This window comes from Trichoplusia ni, chromosome 12 (genome assembly GCF_003590095.1).
Source record: "Trichoplusia ni isolate ovarian cell line Hi5 chromosome 12, tn1, whole genome shotgun sequence".
Taxonomy (NCBI): Eukaryota; Metazoa; Arthropoda; class Insecta; order Lepidoptera; family Noctuidae; genus Trichoplusia; species Trichoplusia ni.
This window is the reverse complement of record NC_039489.1, coordinates 13,537,464-13,562,386: the sequence shown is the minus strand read 5'-3', so window position 1 is coordinate 13,562,386 and position 24,923 is coordinate 13,537,464. Positions and strand designations below refer to the sequence as shown.

Here is a 24,923-nt window from a genome sequence, read left to right as displayed (position 1 = left end):
ATTTATCAAATTTGCTTTGTTTTAATTTGATGTAAAGAAAAAAATGTGAACCGAGCTCATTTTTTTTTCATTTAAACAGCCATTAGAGATTGAATGTATTATTTGTTTCAATACGTATGTAAAAAAACTTCAACAAAAAAACTCAATTGATATGTAACATACTTATAAATCTAAAATTATGTACTTATTGCTTTAGAATTTAGATAAATTTAATGATCTGTTGCAAAAAATTGGTAAGCCGAGCACGTTTATGAATTTACTCCCAGGGAGATATGTGAATAGGCCATAATGTTTTTACAAGCACCGCCATTGACTTAAAACCCATATAAATTTAGAAAACGTCGTTAATTTTGATTTTAAGGCGTTCACTTCAAAACCGTGAGTTTTGTACAAAAAATAAATATATTTTTATTTAATTTTACCATATTTTTAACAGCTTTTGAACTTTTAATCAAATTTATTTCACAAAAAGAAATCCTCCACCAGTTACAGTTACTAAACTTATAGTTACTTTAGTTAAGTTAAACTTATAGTTAAGAACAGCATTAAAACATATTCTCGCCTCAGTTCAAACAACCACTTGGCACTTAGATCTACTAACATCTGACTGACATCTCTCTTCTGCACTATTTGCCTTTACAAATATTCAAATATCCCTACATTCACACTAAACCACAACTACCCTCAAGTAACATTATCAAAATCGAAATAAAGTCAAATATAATGATGTCGGTTAGAATTGAGTGTACTCTGACAAAGCCATAAACTAGTAGCGCCGATAGAACTTAACGATACAATAAAACGCGACGCGAGACATAACTTATAATACTTAATATTATTGTTGATAAGTTTTTGTGTTCGTTTCTTATATTATATACAGGCTGTTGGCATAGGTAATGGTTTGATGACTTAATTAATGTTTGTTTGGTTTTTTTTTTGGAGGTGAATTAATTTGTGTAAGATTTCAATATATTTTTTTATATGACAGTAAAGTATTATTTTTTGAGGATTCAAAATAATATAATAAAGTGTAATATTTGAATTCCTAAGTATTTAAGTTACGATTTTGCTTTTTCATCATCACATCACAATTCAAACAAATATAATATTTATTTTACCCTAAAATACATGTTAAAAAATCTTCTCTTTCTATTCTCTTTACATCTCACGAATTCCCCCAACATTCTTTATAAACACCATTTAAATTCCTCCATTTTTAAATCTCAGACATGTCTCAATTCCGCTTGAACGCACAAATCTCTTTCCTAAAAGAATCACCCTGTATGATAGGGTGACAATAAAATGCGGGTATAAAATGGAAAGCATCGGGATTGAGAGGTCCGACATAATAACATAACGCGGGGGAACATTAAGAATTACATTAGAAGCCGTAAAATTAAGCCTCCGCTGTACATGGGAGGGATGTTATCACTACAACTGATTAAGCTCACTATTTAGCTATATAGATAAGTTATTGGTTATATAATGATTTATTTAATTAATTATATCTTAATATCCTAGTTGCACTACACATTATATTTGAGTTAATTTCTTTTTTTTATTTTGTTGTGTAATGCTACTTTTATGAATTTAATATGTTACACACATATGAATATTCTTTAAATACAAGTGCAATGTCGCGTTTTTTCGGGTCGTGGGGCTCTTGGGACCGGGACCGCGGTCCCGAATTCCACCTATCAATTAAATACTTATTTTTTAGTAGTATTTGTGGACCGCATAAAAAAAAAGAAGTTAAAGTACAGTTCACAAAACAATTCTTTAATAAAGTTACAAAATAAGTATGTACTTTCATAATTATTTAATAGGACAGAAAAAGACAAGTGTGCATAATAATATTTGCAGGCAGGTAGTGCTATCTCTCTCCCACACATCTAGTCTATCTCGCTTCATAGTAAAGCATCACGGGTTGCTATTTGACCAATCACACCCCTTTGTCAAGGTTAACGAGTTCTAATAACAGGAATGCTTATCTAAATGAGCAGTCTTCGCGATGCATCTTTAAGTGTGAAGTGTGACAAACGAGTACTTAGTGTAAGTGCTCGCAGTGTTTTAATAAAAAAAGGTAAGTGTATGTCATTTCTTTTTAATTTAGAAATAAATAATTTTCTGGGGGTGTGCATTAAGTGACCTCTAAATATAAATAAGTATATACATATTATTATTACATATATATTTATCAATTTGTAAAAGTCATGTACCTTATTACTAAAGCTCACTCAGTGCACAGTATCTGTTGAAAATGTATTGAATTCGTTACGTAAACAATTAAACATATTGAGATTTTACCACTGTAACAGTGTTTAATATATTTATTACCTTTTAAATAATTATAAATGCGAACATAAAAATATAATGTAGATTATTAATATGTTTTTGTATATTTTAGTTATCCACACCTTCAATATGGATGAAAATCAGCCATCGACATCGAAAGATTATTATCATACAAACGTCTCTTTCAAAATCAAAGATCAAATTTTGTTTAGAAACGATTATGAATATTTACGTAAGAGAACAAACAAAGATGGATCAGATTTATGGAGGTGTCGAAAAAAGAATATTTGCAACGCCACTATAAAAATATTAAACGAATCAATTGTCCACGAAAGTGACAACCACACTCACCCTCCAAAAAATATATCAGAGCTTACAATAGAATCTGAGATGAAGCTATGTTTAAAAAATATACAGCAGAATGTTACAACACCAGTGTCAACTATTTTTGAAGAGACTATGGACAGAATAAAAGACGCAGGATTGGATCTCGTCACACCAATTCCATTATTTGAAAACCGCAAGAAAACATTATATAAGAAAAGAAATACGGCATTGGGAGTCAAAAAGATAGAGTTTCAAAAAGCAGTGGATATCGATATTCCTAAAAGATATGAAAATTTATTATTTGCGGATTATAAACACAAAAATAAAAGAATTTTGATTTTTTGCAATGAAGAGATGTTGAAGTACCTATCCGAATCTAGCCACTTTTTCATTGATGGCACTTTTAAGCTGTGTCAGAAAAATTTTTATCAGCTGTACACAATGCATGCAGATATTGGAAGTAACAATTCTTTTGTCAATGTAGTTCCAATACTATACATACTTTTACCGGACAAAACCCGTGCAACTTACGAAATTCTTTTTTCATTGATCAAGGCTCGTATACCTCAGTGGAACCCATCGAAAATAAGTATGGATTTTGAAGTATCCGCTATATTAGCACTGCGAAGCATTATCCCAGGTGTGAAGATACTAGGTTGTCTTTTCCATTTCACACGATGTTTATGGCGAAAAGCGAAGCAGTTGGGTGTAACCAAATCTAAACTTGGAAAAGTACATGTAAAGTTGTGTTCAGCACTTGCACATCTCCCGCAACATTTAACCAGTGAAGGATGGCTTTACATCATGGAAGATTGTCCGAGAACCAGTGAAATAACATCATTTAATGACTATTTCGTCAACACGTGGCTAGAAAACGATATTTTTTCAACTTTATGGTGTAGTTATGGCGAAGATCACGTAACTAATAATATTGTCGAAGCTTGGAATAACCACGTAAAAAAATTTTTAAAACCAAAACCAAATATTGTGCAATTTTTGGAGGGTATTAGAAAAGACAGTATCTTTTACTGGAAAAAACTTCAAACTTCCACAAATATTTCCAAAAGATCTCCGGAAAGTAAAACGATTAAAGAAAAGATCATACTGACATTACAGGAATTGTTTAATCACCAGATAAGTGTTGGTCATTGTCTTGAAAAATTAAGATTTTAAAGCTAATAAGTAACACAATTATTGTCAATACTTATGAGACTGATGCAAAGTTATTTTATACTATCGAAATGTTTATTATTAAGTTCGAGGCTGTTGATTATATTCAAATAATTATTAGCATGTATGCGAGACTGATTTTATACATATTAATAGGTAGCGGTTTTATGTTGTTGTTTATTATGCTGTTGATTATTTTTAAGTTAAGACAATTGTCATTATTTTATTAGAGCAAAGATTTAAAAGACTGCTTCCGGGTGCTAACTAAGGCTGTAAAGTTAATTATTATTTTGAACGTTAAATTTAGGTAAGAGGTTGTTACGTGCAATTGCGTGGATAAAAACATAAATGTTTTTTAATTAAATTGATGTATTTAATTTTAAAACATATTATGTTTCTATAATTATATAATTACAGTTCTTAATGAGTACCTACATATTTTTTTATTCGAATAGAAAGCTGTGATTTTAGAAATAAAAGACAATTTATCATTTAATAAAAATAGTTTTATTTATACTAATTCAAAATTATTTGGTTGACCGTACTTTCGTAAGACTTACTTTACTTTTTTATTTGTGGTCCCAAGATACTACTCTAAAATAATTATTGTATCTATAGGTGGAATATGGGACCGCGGTCCCGGTCCCTAGAGCCCCACGACCCGTTTTTTCTGTTCTTTAATTCAATAAAGCAAATAAAGTATACTTTATATCGAATATTGAATTCTGCTTTTGCAACTTGCTTTATCCTATGAAGGGACCGCTTAGCTCTGGCACACACACAGGCAGATATTATACAGATCAAATACTAATCAAAATAAATCATTTTACATTCGAATTCGAACTCCCTACATCCATTCCTCTAACAGATTACAACAAAAATAACCTTTTAACAAACCGAAACAAATCAAACGACATCAAAAAGCCCGAGAACCAGCAACTCTCACTCAATCACAACCAGTCAGGTAGCACCAACGTCAATCAAAAATTCATTGCATTCCGGACAACATAAAAACGTCCCTTTAAACAATTAAGGAAGGGCAATTAAGACGACCATTCTGTTAATCACTTGAACTCACAAAAAACCCTATAAACGATGTATAGATGTATAAAAAGGTCTTTAATAGCCTCGAGATGTCTTTATCACGCATTTTTGTGATCCCGCTTTAAAATACCAGGCGCTCATAAAATTAGGGGGTTTGTGTCACTCGCCTCGCGTGACGAGGTTTTTAATGTTTGTGTTGGCATTCTGTTATGAAAGTATGTGTGTTTATTGAATTTTATGTTTGTCGTGCTTGGAGAAGGGATATGTTTGGACTATTTGTGTATATTTTTCTGATAAATAGTTCCATAGTTTGATAAGGATATGGGGATTTATAAAAGACGTTACCTACTGTATTTCATGAATACATTTTGTGTATTCAAACGCACTACGCTTTTTAAATATCTTGTGACACTCTTGTTATAATTCTACACCAGACAAAGTCGTTGAACAACTAAACGCGTCCATTTGTCATTCCCAACCGACAAAACTGGGAACTATCCTCCATTAAAACACAGTTTAAATAAGCCATTACCAACATATTTCACTAAACACAACATAATTAAACAAAGGACATTTACTTTTCCAGTTACAAATACCTACCAATCTAAACACCACCTTAAAATAAGTGTTAAAGGTTCAATATCCTTTGTACAACAGTTATGGGGCTAATAATTTATTAATGGAAAGTCAAGTCTATAGTTTACGAGTCTCTCAGGTAGCGAGCGCTATAAAAATCATAGAAACCCTTTACGTAAGTAGGGGCCCGTAAAATATTTATTAAACCTCTTGCAACCTAAGTCAATGAAGTTACGTTTTTGTTATTTACTTGCTACGTACTATGAAGGCCTTGTTGATGCAATGTAGAGATTTACTATAAATCTATACTTGAATACATAATATTATTTAACTTTTATGAATATTGCGTAGGAAAAATTACTTCAGGCAGGACACGAACCGGCAACGGCGGTCACCACGCTAAACTCATTGTGCGCGCTGTGTTGCGGGCTCGATCCCCGCGTAGAAAAAGTATTATTCTGGTCTACGAATACTTGTCCTGTGTCTGGGTGTCTTTGTGCAAGTGACTTGAATGTTTGTAAAAGCCCACGCGTCACATAGATTAATTATAATAATGTGGGAGTTGCCTTCCCACATTCTTTTTAGTTACCGACGATGTTTGACTGATCAAAAGTTCAAATTAATTCTTTACAACCGGCTCAAAAAAAACAATGGACAGTCAACGATGACGTCTCCTAAATAGGAGTCTATGAAACAAACTTACTTTAAAATTTTAATACGAATTAAGTAGAATAGAAGTTGTTACCCCGCACTTTCCACCACCTTAACCTTTAACGGCTCTATTTCGCGGTAATCAACGACGATCAATGTGATACCTTGTATCGTGTATCCTTGTCCGATTGCAGCTATCGATTCTATTCATTATTCAAACAACAGTTTAATACAACACACATGGCACTGGTTTAAATATACACACACACACACACACACAGACTTAAATATTAACAAGTAATTATTGAACTCTTTGGACAAGTATGATCAGTTTTGTAGTTTCATGTTAGGTTGAGGATGAGGGTACCAAGTCAAACCTACTGAGCATGACGTGTCGCGTGATCGATGCCCGCGTAAGACAAGCATTTTTGTAATAAAAAAATAGTTGTCCTGAGGTCTACGTGTCTTTGTACATGTGATTTGAATGTTTGTGAAACCCCCTGCCAGACAATGATTACTTTCCTTAATGTTTATGTTTTTTAATGTGGTCCTGAATGTTTTGTCTGAAAGACGTTTGTTAAGAATGAATTTTGCAATCTCTTAGAGCTGGCACTGGGTAAAACCATCAAGCCCAGTTAAATAGTCTTCAATAATCAAATGCAACATAAAATATATAGATAAAGTGCTTAATTAGAATAATATAAAACTAACAGATCCCTCCATATCCCATCAAGTCATATCATGCGTATAGGACGCATTAGTTGTAAAGTGTGCACGCAATTAGCGACACCCATTAAACGGGTTTATTATTATTGACTGATACAGTTCAGGTCTTATTCTATCTGTTTCTTATTTATTATGCCATACTAGTTTACTTAGCTAGCATTTTATAAAATGAATTGCGAGTGCAGAAGCGAGACGGAATGACGGCGTAAAGTGGTGTCTCGCTTACACAATTATTAATTTATGATAGTAAGTCCTAAATGGCTAGGGAATGTAGTCTTCGACACAAGCCATTCAGTGAAATCGCTTTCAGGAAAATATGTATAAGATCTCTTCGTAACCAGAATAGTCATGAATCAGATTGGAATCTCAGTTAAACTGCACAAATATTCTGAACTAGCTGTTGCCCGCGACTTCGTCCCCGTGGGTAGAAAATATAAGTTACGATTTATACCCGCCCTGTTTTTTTTTCACATTTTCCATTGTATCTTCGCTCCTTTTAGTCGCAGCGTGATAGTTTATAGCCTAAAGCCTTCCTTGATGAATGGTCTATTCAACACAAAAATAATTTTTCAATTTGGTCCAGTAGTTCCTGAGATTAGCGCGTTCAAACAAACAAACTCTTCAGCTTTATATATAAAGCTCATAAGTAAGTAAGTATAGATAAATAAACAATCATTACGCAATGTTTTCTTTTTAAAGCATTCCCTTTACAAAGTAATGTTCAAGTTGTGTTATTGACCTATTTTTAATATTATTTCATACATTTATAAGTTATCTGAAGGGTTGAAGCCCCGTGGGCACGTCAGGCGATACCTCCGAGCTTCGGGAGGGGGGGAGGGGTAGGTGAGTCGGCAAGAGTTTATACACAGTAAAGATTCTGTTGGAATTGTTCTTACTGTCAGATACTACTGTTATGTTTTCTTATTTCAATACCCCGTAAGACAAATAAAAAACTAGGTACTTAATCTGTTTTACAGATTTAAAATTATATTATACGTATTTTTATTTTATGACGTAAACAAAAATGAAGGGAATATAGTGATTTAAAATGTCGTGTGACGTCACTTGCCAGAATGTTTTTTTTTACTAGTAGTGTTGTAACTAGCCCCCACTACCATATATTTCATAATCTTGTGATTTTAATCTTCCAACTTTTTAATGATCTGATAAAATAAAAAAATACTAGCTTATTCAAAATTTTTGGGAAATCTGCTTGACGGGCTAAATAGTTTTCTTTTGGAAAATAAATGATTTAAACTAGGCAAAGATCAGGTAGATCAACTTCTAGATCCTTTTTCTGAGACGTTTTTTTCAAAATCGAGATGTCAAGATTAATTTAGATAAGTAAGAGGCATAGTAATGTTGCTGTTTTAAAAAAATACTTTTCATGCTCTTTTTTTATCTTAGAAGGTAAGAATAATGAAAACTGCACCTGACAATTGTATTCCTTTTGTGCTCTGTCATAATGATATAGTATCCACTCTCATACATTGATCATTTAATCAACATCATTATGAATATTTTTTTTTTAAATTTGCAAAATTATTATCTACCAAATAAACTGACTAACATATATTTATTTTTATACCCTGTCATCATGTATATTGCTTTAGTCAATTCTTATCACAGAGATTGGAAAAAGGATCGGCCGATAACAATTTTAAAATCCACACAGTTATTTAAAGACCTGTGAAATATAAATTGATTTAAGCTCTCAATTTCATTTCATAATTCAATAAATTAAGCAAACATTTGAAACATATTATAACATTTATAGAAAACGTAACTGAACAGATTAGACATGAAAATCACTTTATTTTATCTCCACAATTAACAATAGTTATTTAGCAATCTTGTACCGTCTATGTCTTGATAACATTGTACTTTCTCAGACATCACACTTAAAATAATGCCCAGAATTTTTTGTAACATTTAATGTAGATAAGCCACGTGTGTGAACAGCCCTTTACATAGCTAGACGGAAATCAATTCGAGCCAGGACAGTGCTGTCCTCGACGAACAATTTTGAGTACCTTTTACCTTTACAGTTGGGAAGAAACAGATTTGTGTAAAAATATTTTTTTTGTCTCTATTCTCTTTTTCTTTCTTGTATTTGTACTGAAGAAGAAAAATAGCTCGGAGAGAAATATAAATAGAGTTAAAGATAGTTTTCTTAACATATTATTATTCATGAAAGATTTGAAAGATTATTTTAATAAGTCTTGTTAGATATACATTATGACTTTGACACAGTTTAAAGCGCCCCATAAATTCGAAAAGACATTGTGCCTGCCGGGATTCGAACCTATGACCCTTGACTAGGCACTTCAACAGTCTTACAGCTAAACTATTACTGCTTATCGGATAATCTCCATCATCGGCCTAGCCTTTTCCCAACTGTGTTAGGGTCGGCTACCAGTCCAACCGGTTTCAGCTGAGTACCAGTGCTTTACAAGGAGCGACTGCCTATCTGACCTCCTCAACCCAGTTACCTGGGCAACACGACACCCCTTCGTTAGACTGGCTGTCAAACTTTTTCAAGCTTCTGACTACCTGTAACGACTGTCAAAGATGTAGGAATAACAGCCGGGACCCACAATTTATGACAAAGATGGTCACCCATCTTTATACCAACCGCGTCAAGCATAGCTTAACCTGTGATCGAATCACATATGCGGTTATAGCTTAGCCACGAGCTACTCCATCGGATAATCTCCATGTCGACTGATAAAAAACCCTTAACTGTTAAGGCATATTGCAAAAGCATTCCCAGAGACTAAAAGATTGATTTTATTACCCCGACAATAACTTACAACAACAGACATGGAAATATTCCATTATTCTATTCAATTCCCGCAAATAACGTAACCTTTATCTAAATAAAGATACATATTCCACATCAAACACGCATAAACAGATTACATACAAAAACAAGAAAACCGCGCTGAAATATCAAAGGAACAGCCACGCGAAACTGAACCTTATCACAACGGGATACAACCTAATACTTTCTCGAGTTCAATATATCAAAGGGCAATATGAAATGATGTGTCATCTAATGATAAACCGACCATATCTCGATGTAAGGAGGTTAGAACGACTTTGCTAACAAGGCATGACTTTTATATTTAGTCGCTTGCTACACAGGTGGGCCGAACGAAAATAGACTCAAAATCAATACAATACTTGCGAAGATAGCGGAAGGGATGGAATTACTTGTAACTGATATCGATTATCGATAAAAAAATATAATTCTTATATTTTTCAAGACAGATAGTAGTGGTTTTCTTTATAGTTCACAGTTTTTTTATTAAAATGTGGACCTCGGGGAGATAAAAACATTGAAATAATAAGGTAATTAATAACATATGGTCAGGGAGAACTAAAGAAATATATACCACACGGCCTAATCCTGTGATTAAGATAAACTGATAAGTGATTACATAACCGATGGTTCAATAACAAAAATGTGAACGATGGACTTTGTTATCTTGGTAGTGAATTAATAATAAATACCGGATCACTTCAATTAGTATAGGTAATCTAAGTAATCGGTAGTAAAAAATAAGCTTAAGTTTATTTCGCCTATTATTGAAATAAAACATTACTATGAATGGTTTACGCGAATGTTAGATATTGAAATGAAACTACTTTTACGGATAGGTGTCGAAACGTCGGGAACTAAAATCTAAAATTAAACAGCGAAAGTAGTTTCATTTCAATATTATTATGAAATTAACTGTAATCAGTAAGGTTTATCACAAACAAAAAAATAAGTACTAAAGATACAAGCAACTTACAGCTTCCAAAAACCCAAAACCACAACAACATCGATAGTCCAGTCCCCTCCCTACAATTCCGTAGGGTTGTCAACTCACTCTAAGTAATCGCCCATTATCTATATCGATTCAGGCTTCTGTCCACCAATTCTCGAATCCAGTGGCATTGTGACCCAAACACAACGACTTTCCCTTTCGCCCGCCATCCATTGCCCGTTTTACTACACCTGATCAAGATCGCTTCGTACAAAAGCAGTAATTGATATTGTTTCAGTAATAAGTACGGGTCGGTGGTCGATTTTGGGTTGTAACGCTGACTTTAACAACATCGTCCGAACGTTTTCGTTGTTTAATGAAGCGATAAACAGTTTAATGCAATTTAGCAGTTAATCTGATTTAGTTTTACGTCACTTTCATTAAGTAATCTTCGAGTTGTAACATAATAATAATAGTAGTAAAGTGTAATTTCAACTGATATTAGAAATGGTAATGTTTTTTGTAGTTTTCGAGTCAAAAATGACTGTTTTGATTTTGGTGAATAGTAAAATTTGATAACTAACAAATAAGTATAATAATAAGGTATCAATGAATTACGTTTCCATTGAAACAACAACAAATAATGTAAATTAGACTAAATACATTAAAAAGAAGCTAACTAATTAGTAAACCGTTTGGACGGTTCGAAAAATTGTTTAACCTTTATTTTTAGGGTTCCGTACGTCTGAATACAAAAACGGAACCCTTATAGGATCACTCGTGTGTCTGTCCGTCCGTCGCTTACAGTCAATTATCTCCGAATCTATGTGATCGATTAAGTTGAAATTTGGTACACATATCAATTCCTGTGACCCAAACACAGAGGTGTGACGTGAGCAGATGAAATCTGTATATAGGGGGTCATTTTTGGGGGGGAAGGGGAAAATTAAAAAAAAAAATCTGAAAACTGCATCGTGTTGCATATCAAATGAAAGGTCTTGTTGAGAAAATCTTAAATGTATTTTTTTGTAATTTTAAAATAAATAGTTTCCAAGTTATTCAAGAAAATAGACGAAAATTGACCATTCCCCCCCCCCCTTATCTCCGAAACTACTGAACCTAAAATTTTGAAAAAATACAGAAATTAGTTTTCTCCTTATAGATTATAGGAAAACCTATAAGAAGTCCATGATATTAAAATAACATGGTAAATCACTCAATATTGTGCATACCAACTTACATTTGCAGGTGGAATGTGTGGGAGAACGTATTTTTTAACTCCAAAAACATGATAGGTAACATCGTACGGAACCCTCTTCACGCGAGTTCAACTCGCACTTGTTATTTAGTAGAGCAGCAACAGTAATAGATGATTATCGTAAGTAGAATGTTATTAGACTAACGGACAGACGGCCAGACAGCAGAGCCTCTGTAATAGGGTTCCATTTCTTTACGGAACCCAAAAACATCTAATTCAAATGATCTTGTCTCCTTTGAAACCATCGCAACCCGAAAGCGGTTCTTCAGCAATTATTATTTCCAAGTATAACCGATTACCCCCGATCTTCATTTCTTTGTTAACCTTTTAATAACGATTAAGAATCGAACGATTAATTAAAAGTCAATCCCACAAAGATGAAGGTAGAAATCGTTAGTACCCAAAATGGTCAACGGTTTCTTGGGATAAGAAATTTACAAATAAAGTTAGGAACGGGTAGTATTCTGATGATTATAATTATATTTACAATGATCATTTAAGTTTCGACAAGTAATCAGGTAAGTATTCATTTCTGAAATAAAATGAGGAAATTTAATTTGACTTATTTTTTTGTATCTTATTGAACCAGATCCAGGCTACCAGGAAGATTGTCTACAAAGTGAAAAACTAAAAATAACTCTATAAATATATCTGTATCTACTAGTGTATAAGCTCTTACTAAAAACTATTGATATTGAGAACCACTCCTCCTAAAAACAATTCAGTATCCAATGGCCTTTATTAACCAACTAATCCCTCCTATCTTCAAGACTATGTAATGACCAAGTATTATTAAAAGTAAGCTAAAAAGCAATATCACAGCCGCGATCAATAATACGTTAATAAATAAACTGCACGTAATCTGACAGACTGACAAACACACTAGGATAATTAGCGCAAGCTAATCTAATCGCAAGTGAATAGTAATTAATAAAGCTACATTACATCAACATTAAAAAGATAAATGTTATCGTTAAGTTGTTATTTCTATAAGGATAAATTGTAAAGTTTTAGTCACGTGGGTAACAATTAGCAACAATAGAAATTAATAACAGATCTTCTAGAAAAACAACAACCATGAAAACAAATGCCGTTATCAATTGACATATCTAATGTGACAAAAGATTGATTGACGTATGATATTATTTCTGGCAAGTTTCTGGCACTACAAAAACATCGTGGAGTAAGTGAGATAGAGCGCTACATGTAGACAGTTGTCTCTCTTCCACAATTGCAACCGCTTCAAGTGTAAGCTTTAACAAGCTATTGGTTATAAGGACCAGTAAAGTAATATAATTATCTGCAAGTGGCCCAGCAGTCAGCTGTCAGTTCTAATATAGGATTGATACTAAAACCAATATGGCGATTTCCAAAAATCCGAAGTGCAGAAAAAATTGCAGAATCACTAGTCCAGCACACCCTGATTTGGCGCTGACTGTACTTAAAGCTAATCTGTGGCTTAAGTCAAAGATTATATACTTTCTCAGATTACTTTTATCTGAGCCACAATTAAAAAGCCCGTCAAGTTAAATCTATCTTTATGTAAGTTTTAACAGAAGTGTTTAGTGTCATTCAACAGGGCTTTAATCAAAACTACATATATTATTTAATAAAATTTAAATTATTTTTTCTTGGAAGGAATGTACCAAGTTCTTTTGTAGCATGTCGAAATACAACAGTTACTAGTTGAAGTTACATTGTACATGTCACACTTCTTATTTATTTATATCGTTATTGTTATTTAATATCTTTGTTGTCAAATATCTTTTAATCTTAATTTGTTTATAAAACGCAGGTGTCACACGTGATTTATTTACTAGTATTATGTCTGGATAATGAGGCCTAAAGATATGACACAATTGATCGAAACCATAATCGACTATCTAATTATCTATTTCATAATATGAACAAATTATTTATCGTAAAGGAATAAAGCTCACGCTTCGCTAACATCTTTTGCCTTTCCATAGTTTAGAAATAATTCTAAAGAACCGAAAATAATAAATACGATTACCAAAAATAATAAGCAAGTTAAGCAAACAAAAACAAGGGGCCACCAATTAACTCCCAAACTCAGAATCAGGGTAAACTCGGCAATTGTCGACCGCTCTATTTGAACGAAACGTATAACAGACAAAGGGAATAAAAGGGGTTTAAAAATACGCCCAGGCCCAATTAATTAGAGACAATTAGCCACCCTTCCTGCAGCAACAAAAGGTAGAAAAACTCTTCTCATTAATTACGGAGGAAAGAGGGCGAAAGGCGAAACAGGAAGGTACGAGATCCCTCGCTTTGTGTTTGAAGAGGCATCGCTTTGAGAGACGGACGCGTGCGGAAGACGCCGCCGCGACGCCGACGGGACGCCGACGCGAAGCCGACCGACAGGCGTGAATTATGTTCACCTTGTTTACTGGTATTTGGTATGGTGTTGTTATTTATCCGTGCCTGTGTCAACTTCTTGCGTCCTTTTAGATGTCCTCGTTATTGGGTCCATCGATCTTAGATGAATGGATGCTATGATTGCTTCTTTCCACAAACACATGACTAGTGTAATAAAGAGCCGTTCTGCTTACTATTACCTTTAACAGAAAGTTAGGATTACTTAAGAAGCCTAATATAAGTTTTTTAGAATTTCATTCCGCCTTGACGTAGATCAATATTTCTGCCCTAGAATAATCTACAAATCAAAACAACGAAATCCATTTGTTACAACCTCAATCAATCCAAATAGCTTTTTAGCTATCGATACACATGTCAAATATAAAGATTCATTTATATCGACAGGTCAGGACATAATCAAACAAACCAAAAAAACAATAAGCTCTTCCATTCCATTAAACGCAATGACAGCGAGTCCACTCACAGCCTAATTACAATGCTTTCAACAAGTCACAGATAAGTCGTGTAGTATTATCTTCACTATCTGAACTAATCCGCACCTGACACCCTAGGAAAATATTCCAAAGTGCCTCTAACGATACGACGAACATTTTAATCGGCACACAGATTATACGTGTCCATTAAATAAGTAGCTATCAATTACCGTGCTTGTACTGATAATTTTTAACAGCAAAGATAAAATTGGGCAGTGCTAATCAAGCCGTCGTGATGTGCGCGTGTAAGCAAAAAAAGTCTTTCTTCATAGAGGACATACTGAAGGATGTCAAGAAGAGGCCCTACAAGAACCTGAGCCATGAGCCGACGCAGCCGCTGAGGTGCAGCAGCGCCAAGCCCGCGGAGATCACCAAGGTAGAGGAACCTACATGTGACGAAGCCCCCACTGAGAAACTCAGCAAAATCGACGTCAGATTCGATGTACCTAAGGACCTAGAACTAGCCAAAGTGAATCTTGAGCAGAGACGGAACACATACCCTCTGTACCCCACTCCTATCAAAGCGAACCTGTCCATGTCCCCCTCAGTGACGTGGCCGCAGTACAGGGGCAAGGAGACGGGGGGCTTCCTCGAGAGACCGCCCTTCAGCTACTACAGTGACCCGATGCTGAACTCCAACCAGATACTGAGAAGCCAGCTCGCAGCAAACAGATTCCTCCCGCACCCCTTCACTATACGACAAGCTTACGGCTTCGACAGAGGTAAGACAGCCCACACTACAGCTAACAGATACGATCAAACAGCATACAACACAAATCCTGAGACACTGAACGATATAGTAAACGCCAACGATCGTTTATCAACTGTGTACTAAAAAAAAACAAATAAATTACGATTATAATATCGATTATCTAAGTTACTCGATAAGCGGTACAAGCAACTTGTATTATTCATATTGAATCACCTAATGTACGTCATTCGTATCTAATCTGTTTCAAGTATTAGTTCGTAATCTTAATCTTTAACAACTAAATTGGAATTTTTCTGTTTGTTTGGTACACGTGGCAGGTCTCACTTTATGGTTTAACTTATCTTTAATACCAGCTTTCAGTAGGTATTTTTTAACCTACAACATTTACTAGTGTCCTAGGAATACACAAGAGAGATAAATCTGGGTTAATAATTATTTTTTTAATCCCTGCTCCTTAATTTTTCTAATCTTGATTAATGACTTATCTAGGAAAAACCCTGGTATTTTTTATCATGAAGGTTTGCTCGACGAATTTCTTTAAAAAAAATCTGTATTCTTAGATGGAGATCAAGCTCACTTTGATATAATCAATTACAATACAAGACTAAAAAAGAAATAAAATCCTCACCAGTTCCTCGAACCTCCACCACCATATCACCCACTGAACGACTGTAATCTTAGCTACACTTAACCAATACGAATAATATAGATGTTTATCAATGCTAATCGACTTTTAATAAGCTCACGTATGGCGATGAGCACTCATTATCGCCTTAGGTATAAGGGTTTTATTGCTCAAGATAAATGTAGTAATTAATTGTACTGATTGCCGAAAATAACACTTACAAGTTCTATCTACAATTGAGTCAAAAGTTACTTTGTTTATTTCGATTGATATTACATAAGATCAGGCCAACCACCTTAAAGGTAGTAATATGATATGTGGAAGAGATAAACCGCTCTACATCATGTCACGCACGAGACGATAAGCTTTGCCACATACATTATTTCTATAATAATTAATTTGAAGCTATAGACTCATTCAGACTCCATCTAATCACGAACTCTTAATAACTGATTCATCATCAACATCATCATCATCACCAGCCCATATTCGTCCACTGCGTGATCTAGGCCTCTCCTATTGAACACCATTGAGATCTATCTTCGGCTGCTCGCATCCAGCTCCTGCTATCTTGCGATAACTTGACCTGGGTGGGAATCGAACCCACTACCAGTATAACAGGCCCGTCCTTTAACCACTAGACCAACTTGACCAATAAGTCACAACAGTCACATCTCTCAATTACCCGTACACTATTTCTTGCACAAAGTTTAATCTAATTCAATCCGAGCTCCAAATATGAACTCTTTTTCAAAATCTCGACGACGTAGGACATTAGGGGTCCCAAACATTAGGGGTCTGTTCCACACTTTAAGCAGTGAACAATCTTTGTAGTGGCTCAGTACAAATCCTCGAATATTAGGGTTCTACTAAGGAGAGTTTTTGGACCTTTAGTAGACAGAGAACACTTAATAAAAGCAATGAATATCGTTTTTAATATTGAGACCGTGACAGCCTGATGGTTTATTCATTGACAAACCTCTAAAAGCTAAGACTGTACAGTGTTGTTTGCATCCACAAACAATACCTAAAACGGCACACTACAAGAAGTATAAAGGAGATTATCTTTCCTTACTCTTGAAACTCTCTCTTTCCTTGTTCTCATTATACAACTCCACCGCCAAGTAATTTGAGTCTCGTTTCCCGGAGGTTTTCACAAACATTCAAGTCACATGCACAAAGACACCCAGGCTCAGGACAAGCATTTGTGGATCACACGTGTCCTACGCGGAGATCGAACCTGCAACACATCGCGTAAAATGGGTTTGGCGTGGTGACCTCGAGCTCTAGGCTATCCGTGCAGTCAATTTTAGGGAAGGGATCCTCAATTCTTTACCCGATCAAAAAAATGAGATTAGCTTATCAATTAACAGAGGCATTCATTGTGAAATATTGCTATCATAATTGGTGAAAACAATACAGTTTTTTATCTTAATTTTTGGATAAAATTTTGGATGTAATGGTCAAAATTAAAAATTTGTCGTGATTGTGTTTTTTTACGTTCACGTGCTATATGAGTGTTAATATGATGTGATGTGATGTGATGACGTGCATTAAATTTGATCCAATCCAATCAGAAATAATTAGTGTTAATGTTAAATGAATAATGATTTAATCTGATCTAACTCTTGAAATAAGTCTAAATCAAGTGTATTGAAAGGTGATATATTTAATGATAAGTTCACTCTTCTTCATCTTTTTTATAGTTTAAATGTAAAATGTACAACCACGTGTCGGTTTTTAATCGGCTTTTGACTTGGTTTAAACTTTGAAACATTGTCAAGTGTACTGGTCACTTCAAGATGATCTCCTCTACCGTTTGTAACGAGGGATGATTATTAGTCCGTGAAGAGATTTGATCCTACTATCTTTGACATGGCAGTCCGACGGTCATACTACTAGGCTATCAGCTAACTTGAGCAAACCGTTAGGTCAAATAAAAACTTCTCAAATTGGTCTCATTTCTTCTTCTTCGTATTTTTCTGCACGAGGTGCACGTTTGTTCGGAGTTTTGACTTTTTCAAAGTTGGTTGTACTTGTATTTAGTGACCAACGGCGAAGGTCATCATGAGGAAACCTGGATTTATAAAATTGAAATCTGAAATCGACAATACGTTTGAGGTAGCGTAGTGATCAAAGCTTTAGAAGATTTTTATTATTTTATTTAAAACAACAAGCTGTATAAGTACAATATTGTGTCTTGTAACCATGACACGGCACAAATACAGGATAACAGGTAAATTACCCAAATTAAATAATCCTTCTTATCTACGGACATCGTCTTATTAAATAAATACCAGAATAATGATATAAGACCCAGATAAAGATTTCTTATTATATTAAACAATTGTGTGATTGTTACCAGGCTCCCTGGAAAGGAGGAACCAATTAGGTATTAATTTTTCTCGCTCGATTCGCTTGTTCTCTTCTCTCTCTCGCTTAATTACCTACAAAATTCAGAAATCTCTTTAGTAATTACAAAAATCTCACACTAAGGAATGGAATCCCTATGCTGCATGGCTTTTACAAACATTTAAGTCATTCGAGACGCAGAACAAGCATTTTTGAACACACAAAAGCTTTTCCTACGCGGGGATCGAACTCGCGACACGTCATGCTCAAAGGGTTAGGTATGGTGGCCTACACCACTATATCTCTCTGCTATCTGTGCCACAAATAGGTACTTACAAAGATGAGTTAATCGGGTTTAAAATAAAAAGGGCTTATTCCACCACCGAAAGCAGACTATTGCCGTTGTAAAAGCGAGACAGCACACGAAACTCTATATGACTAAATATTCTTAGTTTAAATCCTATAGGAGCCCTGAGGACCTTTTTTTTTTGTTTAGGCGGGGGAATCCTCATGGACACCCACTCCCTCGGGGGAGGAAGTGGGTAGTGTCAGGCTTTTGCTGACTAAACCTGAACCGCCGTGCTACGTCATCCGCGTTTTTGTGTCGGTGTATGGCAATGCGTTGCAATCCTTCATACACCGACCGCGGGCTTCCACCGGCCAGTAATGTGGGCCGGTAGGTCACTTTCTTGTGTTGTGTGGAGGCCGACGTGTAAAGAGCGTCGGCCTCCTCGCCTCATATTGGGACCGCATCCATAGCACCGAATGTGGCCCCCTGCCGTGGGTAGCCCTGAGGACCTACCCCCACGCCTAAGAGTAATATTATAACAGGTGTAGAGATGTAGCTCTTCGCCTTGTATTTCATTTTCCGGCTTCCACAATCCCAATAATATGTATAACATTAATACGTGGTGGTCGAGCCCCGTTCTAAAAACTTGTGACAAAAAGTTTTTAAGCCTACCTCAACAGAAGTTGCAACAATATGCTAATTCAAACGATAGTCCTTATCTATCCAGATAAAGCCCTTCCAATACATTGCAATCGACTTTATATTTATTGCACCAAATCATAATTATCTACATAAGAGCCAACGAACAACTAGGTAATATTCATTGTTTATTTATTAAAATGGTACATGATAAAAACATTCAATCTGGTGATGGTGCAATGTCCAACAAAAATATCATCCAACGCCAAGTACTTACCATCCAACGCCAAGTACATACCATCCAACACCAAGTACTTACCATCCAACGCCAAGTACTTACCATCCAACGCCAAGTACATACCATCCAACATTAAGTACTTACCATCCAACGCCAAGTACTTACCATCCAACACCAAGTACTTACATGTCAGATTTATCTGTGCACATATTTAACCATATCTAAATATTCAAGAAATCAAAGCTGTAAGACTATCGAGAATTACTCACATATTTTATTACAACCTATTTCGTCAGCCCCACAAGTCTGATTTCATTCTTAATCAGCTGACAAATGCAGGTAACATGCGCTACATTATGCCGTAATCTATATAAATAAAAATTAATAATGAACAAGATTGACATCAATAAATACGATACGCTAATGGGTAGGGCCGCGCATACTTCCTCACTGAAACCACAGATAACAAAATATCTGTTCCAATTAAAAAATACACACACCTTATCGATTAAGTACCTATCAAATTGATAACTATATTGGTTATTAGTTAAAAAAAATACATTTTCCGAATGATTACGGTGTTATCGCAGTTTATCTTTTAATTCTAACTATTGTAATATATTTAATGGTAACAAGGCAAGGTGTTTATCTGCGTATTGCTCTAATTTGTCAGATTAATATTTTACACTATTTTTGTGGAGCTAGATAAGTTGTTTTTATAGTTTCCGATCTATGAAGAACAATACTATTATCTAGTAATTTTATAAGTATCATGATCGTAGCGTACCGACCTATAATATAATAATTATAATTTATAGGGCATAAAAACGGCCAGCCGAAAACTTATTATAAAATCTGGCTTTCTATCTTAAGACACATGTATATTTTTGATTGAATACTAAAACGATACGTGAAATTTTCAGCGGTAAACACAGAAAAAAACCTATACCATGTACATTTTATCAAAGTTAATTCGACTGTATAGCCGTAACCAAAGAACAGCGTAATATCTACGTTCTTAACATCATTGGCTGCTTTCATCAAACATTCTCTCTTCAAGTTTCCATTCTATTTAATCTGGAGTGACCCAAAGATGTATGTAAATAAATAAATCCTCTTTGTCCTCAGTACCCCCGGGTTGCTGCAACCCGTGGTGGGGCCTGGGCGGGCGGCGGAAGGGCGGGCAGGTGCGCTTCACGGCCGCGCAGACCGGTGCGCTGGAGAGGCGGTTCAGCGCCAGCAAGTACCTCAGCCCGGACGAGAGGCGAGCACTAGCTAGCACACTCAGGCTTAGTGATAGACAGGTAACTATCATGCAACGAAGTCCGTAGTATAGATAAATACTACAAACCTAGTGAAAATCTGATAAACTAACGATTTCAGGCATTTTTGATCAAATTTTTCCACATGACGTCAATGCTATCATTGATTCTGTATTTTTTTGCTTACTCAGTGTGAATAACACCTGCTAAGAATAAGTAATGAATAAGTACGCTGTGCTGCGATTGATTAGGCGCATAATTTAATGGGACTCACATACGTTTTGCAGGCGCTAAATTATCTTGACTAAATGTAAAATAAATCATCCTCATTACAGTTGAGAAGATAAACTAGAAGTCACGGATTAGAATTAATTTTCATTAATTATTAATTAACTGAAGGTAAACAATAATAATAGCTTTACATGAAACCAAGAAACTTCTGTTCTATAGCAATCTGATGAAAAATCATCTGCTTTGAGTTGAGCGGGACTGCAAAAGTTATCCTGACTTAAATCCAACAATTTTAGGCTGCCCTGGCAGGCTTCTTGAAATCTCTTTGAGGAGCGAACACGAACTGGTCCTTATGGTCACTGTCACGTGGCTACCGACACCCGGAGCGTCTATCCCCTCCCCCAGATTACCTGAAAAATGTTGCTAACCTTATTTTTTCCTACAGGTTAAAACCTGGTTCCAAAACCGTCGCGCCAAGTGGCGGCGGACAGCGCCGGACTCCGCAGACACCGGCAGCCCCCCCACAGCCGACGAGGGCTCTGATGATGAAGTCCACATCGCCGATGATGAGTGACGGTGATCAGAGCAATAAATATGATGAGCATCACGTGATAACTTGTTGTTTGATTTCGCTTCCAATTGCCGATATACTAGATAAGATATATTGATTGTCTGTCTGGATACCGATTGACATAAATAAAACATATCTATTGTAATTAATTTAATTACAAATCAAAGAGTAAAGTCCACTTGGCTTTTATTGAAGACGATTTTTTAACAAAGCAAGGCTAGAGAAAAATAATAAGTAAAAGTATTTCAACCTATTTCTGGCTCCTGATTGAATTGATAGATCTTAGAGCAGAAAGGGGATATAGATAGATCTTTAGGGTAAACAAAAAGTAACTTATTATCTATACTAATATATAAAGCTGAAGAGTTTGTTTGTTTGTTTGAACGCGCTAATCTCAGGAACTACTGGTCCAAATTGAAAAATTATGGCTTTAGGCTATAAACCATCACGTTACGACTAATAGGAGCGAAGATACAATGGAAAATGTGAAAAAAAAACAGGGCGGGTATAAATCATAACTTATATCTTCTACCCACGGGGACGAAGTCGCGGGCAACAGCTAGTACAATAATATTAAAAAACAAAGATATCGGTAATATATTGACTTTTACAGTATAATCATTTTTTTATTGTTTAGGTTTATCAACAGTTGTTACAATGTTAATTATCGTGAAGAGATAGTTACATAGTGCTAATAAATTAGGATGACTAATTACAAATATCTATTCAGTAAGTAACAGTAAATTACCGTATGATTGCACGGATAGCCGTTGGGTTCGGCTCCTATACTATACCGGACTCAGCTAAGTACCAGTGTTTTACAAGAAGCGAGTGCCTTTCTTACCTGCTCAACCCAGTTACCTCAGGAACATGATACCCAGGAAGAGCGGTTGTCAGACTTTCTATCAGACCACTGAAACCGACATGTCGCGGGTTCGATCCCCGCCTAGGACAAGCAATTGTGTGATAAACATATGCTTCTCCTAAGTCTGGGTGTCTCTCTGCATGTGACTTGAATGTTTGTGAAACATTCACTAGGATTAAATTCCTTAGAGCGGGAGTAGTTTTCCACGAAAATAAATCTTAATCAACATAATAATAGCAAATGTTAAGTTCCCGGAAGTCTACACCCCCACTCAAGGTAATGTTTTTATAAGATAGATGCCGCTATAAAGCTGACAGCCTGGATCAACACGTTGGCTACTTATTACCCAATTGTGCCAAAACGAGGGTTACCTGGGTACCTGGTAACGGGGAAATCCTAGTTATAAATAAGGCTACAACATACAGGAGTTGATTTTGATCGTTTGTAAGTAGGTAAAATTTAGCTCGCGTAGCTTTCATTATAATTGACTAAAACTGAAGTTACAAAATGCACTGAGGATGAAACGCTTAGACTATATTTGAGATATTACAGATAAAGGTAACAAATTTGTAATTATTGATAAAGCATTATGCCAATAAAATAATTGAAAATTCATTGTATTGACCTTGAGTGTTTCCAATTATTGTGTAGGAAAAATGTTTAAGAGAATACAAAAAGTGTTGTTTTAGGACAATTTTCATAAATTCATCGTCCATTGTACATAGGAAAACTCGTGAGTGTCCGCGTGGACAATCGACCGGAGATCGAGTGAAAAAACCTTACAGCTTTACAGCTTAAATAACAATTTGCTATCTATTTTTTGAGCTCTAAGTGGTTACTCTGAGAAAAATGTTAAATTTCAGAAAACAAAAGTAGTAAACCATCACGCGACTAATAGGAGCGAAGATACAATGGAAAATGTGAATAAAACAGGGCAGGTATAAATCATAACTAATATCTTCTACCCACGGGGACAGTCGCGGGCAACAGCTAGTAATAAATATAAATCATGTCAAATAAAATAACAAACAACAAATAGATTTAAGTAATCTAAAAAAAACCCACGTTTTTAAATGTCAATCCAATCAAATTTTATCAAAATCATTTCCGCCGTTTTTATAGTTGTAAATTGTCAACGGGTTTGAAGCTGCCCTGAAAATTTCAGCCTGCTTGCAAGCTTATCGGTAAGTGCCTCAAAATGAAGTTGCAAAAGTCCAATCGGAACGAAAAACTCACCAAAAACCAAAAAACTCTGATAAAGTCTATAACCTTGTGCTAGTTTGGTGTCATTAAATCAGCAAAATTCTAACTAATTCATCACAATACATATAGCACCTGTGGCAGCAGTGGCGAATACAGGATTACTGTTGAGGAGTAAAGGGAGTGCAGTGCCATCAATAGAAATATCAAAACCAATGATATCTATAGGTAAATTTCTATTCAATGAACGCATCTCAGTATTATGTAGGTACATGCAATTCAAAAAAAGTCCTTAATGTAAGGAGTATCTACCGTTGACACTTAGTTATATCTTCCCCTTCCGAAACCATCTTACAACTTTCAGGGCGTCGTATTCTTTTGTAAATTATTAATAAAAAAGTTATACCTACAAAAATAAAACTAGCTTCATAATCGACTTAATTCGATTATGGTTATTAAAAAGCAACATTACAGTCCACTTCTTGGACTGCGCCTTACAAACCATTCCATCAATCAAAAAAAGTTGATATTTTGAACAAGATATGAGAGCAGTAATCATCATCAACATATCAATCAGAATTACATGATTAGTAAAAGTAATTAATCAATTAAAATTCCTAACTTCACATGGCTTTTATGAAATAAAGATAAGATTTGAAATTCATTCAAGAAAACAAATGAACGAAGAGAAATTTTGAATGAAACTTGTTCACTATACATTTATCTTTATTGAGAGTCAGTCAAAGAGTTACTGAATCATTACATAAAACACAATAAAGAGGTGGTTTTCTTAGTGAAAATATAATTTTTTCAGTGTTTATCTATCTGCAATATGACAAATAGTGTATGGGATATGTGTAAACTTCTAACTGGAGTCGAACTAGCGACTAACGTCATCTCCTATGAAGTAAGCAAGCTTACGGTAACAAATAATAAAAATAAATAAAAATAGAACAGTATGTCCTCGAATGTCATTTTTCTATTTATCTATCTCGGGCAAAGAAAACTAGCAGGGTACCAAACACTTAGAAGCAAAAGAGCTAGTTAAAAACTATAAAATACCTATTTGTATCGATAGGAATTATAGATTATAATAATATATATGTATTTCTTGAGATATAACTTGAGATGACAATCCGCCGTGTACCTACGTAACTAACCTGTTTAAGAATATGGCTTTTCTGTATCTGGCAGCTTGCCACTCTCGCCACCACCTGGAGCACTTGAAAGCGGGTGTATTAGCTGCGTGCAGCGCCATCTCGCG

The 24,923-nt window shown here is 35.1% G+C and overlaps 2 protein-coding genes across 2 annotated transcripts in view; one reads left to right on the top strand and one right to left on the bottom strand.

Annotated features, from left to right (window-relative positions):
• LOC113499697 (homeobox protein engrailed) overlaps positions 1–16,180 on the bottom strand; it is a 92,418-nt gene extending 76,238 nt beyond the window's left edge. Inside the window, exon 1 of the mRNA XM_026880264.1 lies at positions 16,016–16,180. The gene's annotated coding sequence lies outside the window, so the exon portion shown is untranslated. The remainder of the gene's footprint in view (positions 1–16,015) is intronic.
• On the top strand, positions 14,873–21,638 carry LOC113499698 (hematopoietically-expressed homeobox protein HHEX homolog). The gene is made up of 3 exons (XM_026880265.1): positions 14,873–15,397; positions 20,659–20,834; positions 21,469–21,638. The coding sequence occupies exons 1-3, from the start codon at positions 14,911–14,913 to the stop codon at positions 21,595–21,597; spliced, it is 792 nt and encodes a 263-aa protein (XP_026736066.1). The 5' UTR covers positions 14,873–14,910; the 3' UTR covers positions 21,598–21,638.
• Positions 21,639–24,923: the final 3,285 nt, after the last annotated feature.

What these genes read in the sequence shown, in the direction of transcription:
- LOC113499698 (XM_026880265.1), top strand. Translation starts at nt 14,911, where the DNA reads ATGTGCGCGTGTAAGCAAAAAAAGTCTTTCTTCATAGAGGACATACTG. An exon ending in AGCTTACGGCTTCGACAGAG is followed by an intron (nt 15,398 to 20,658) that starts GTAAGACAGCCC and finishes CTTTGTCCTCAG; the next exon opens with TACCCCCGGGTTGCTGCAAC. An exon ending in TCAGGCTTAGTGATAGACAG is followed by an intron (nt 20,835 to 21,468) that starts GTAACTATCATG and finishes TTTTTCCTACAG; the next exon opens with GTTAAAACCTGGTTCCAAAA.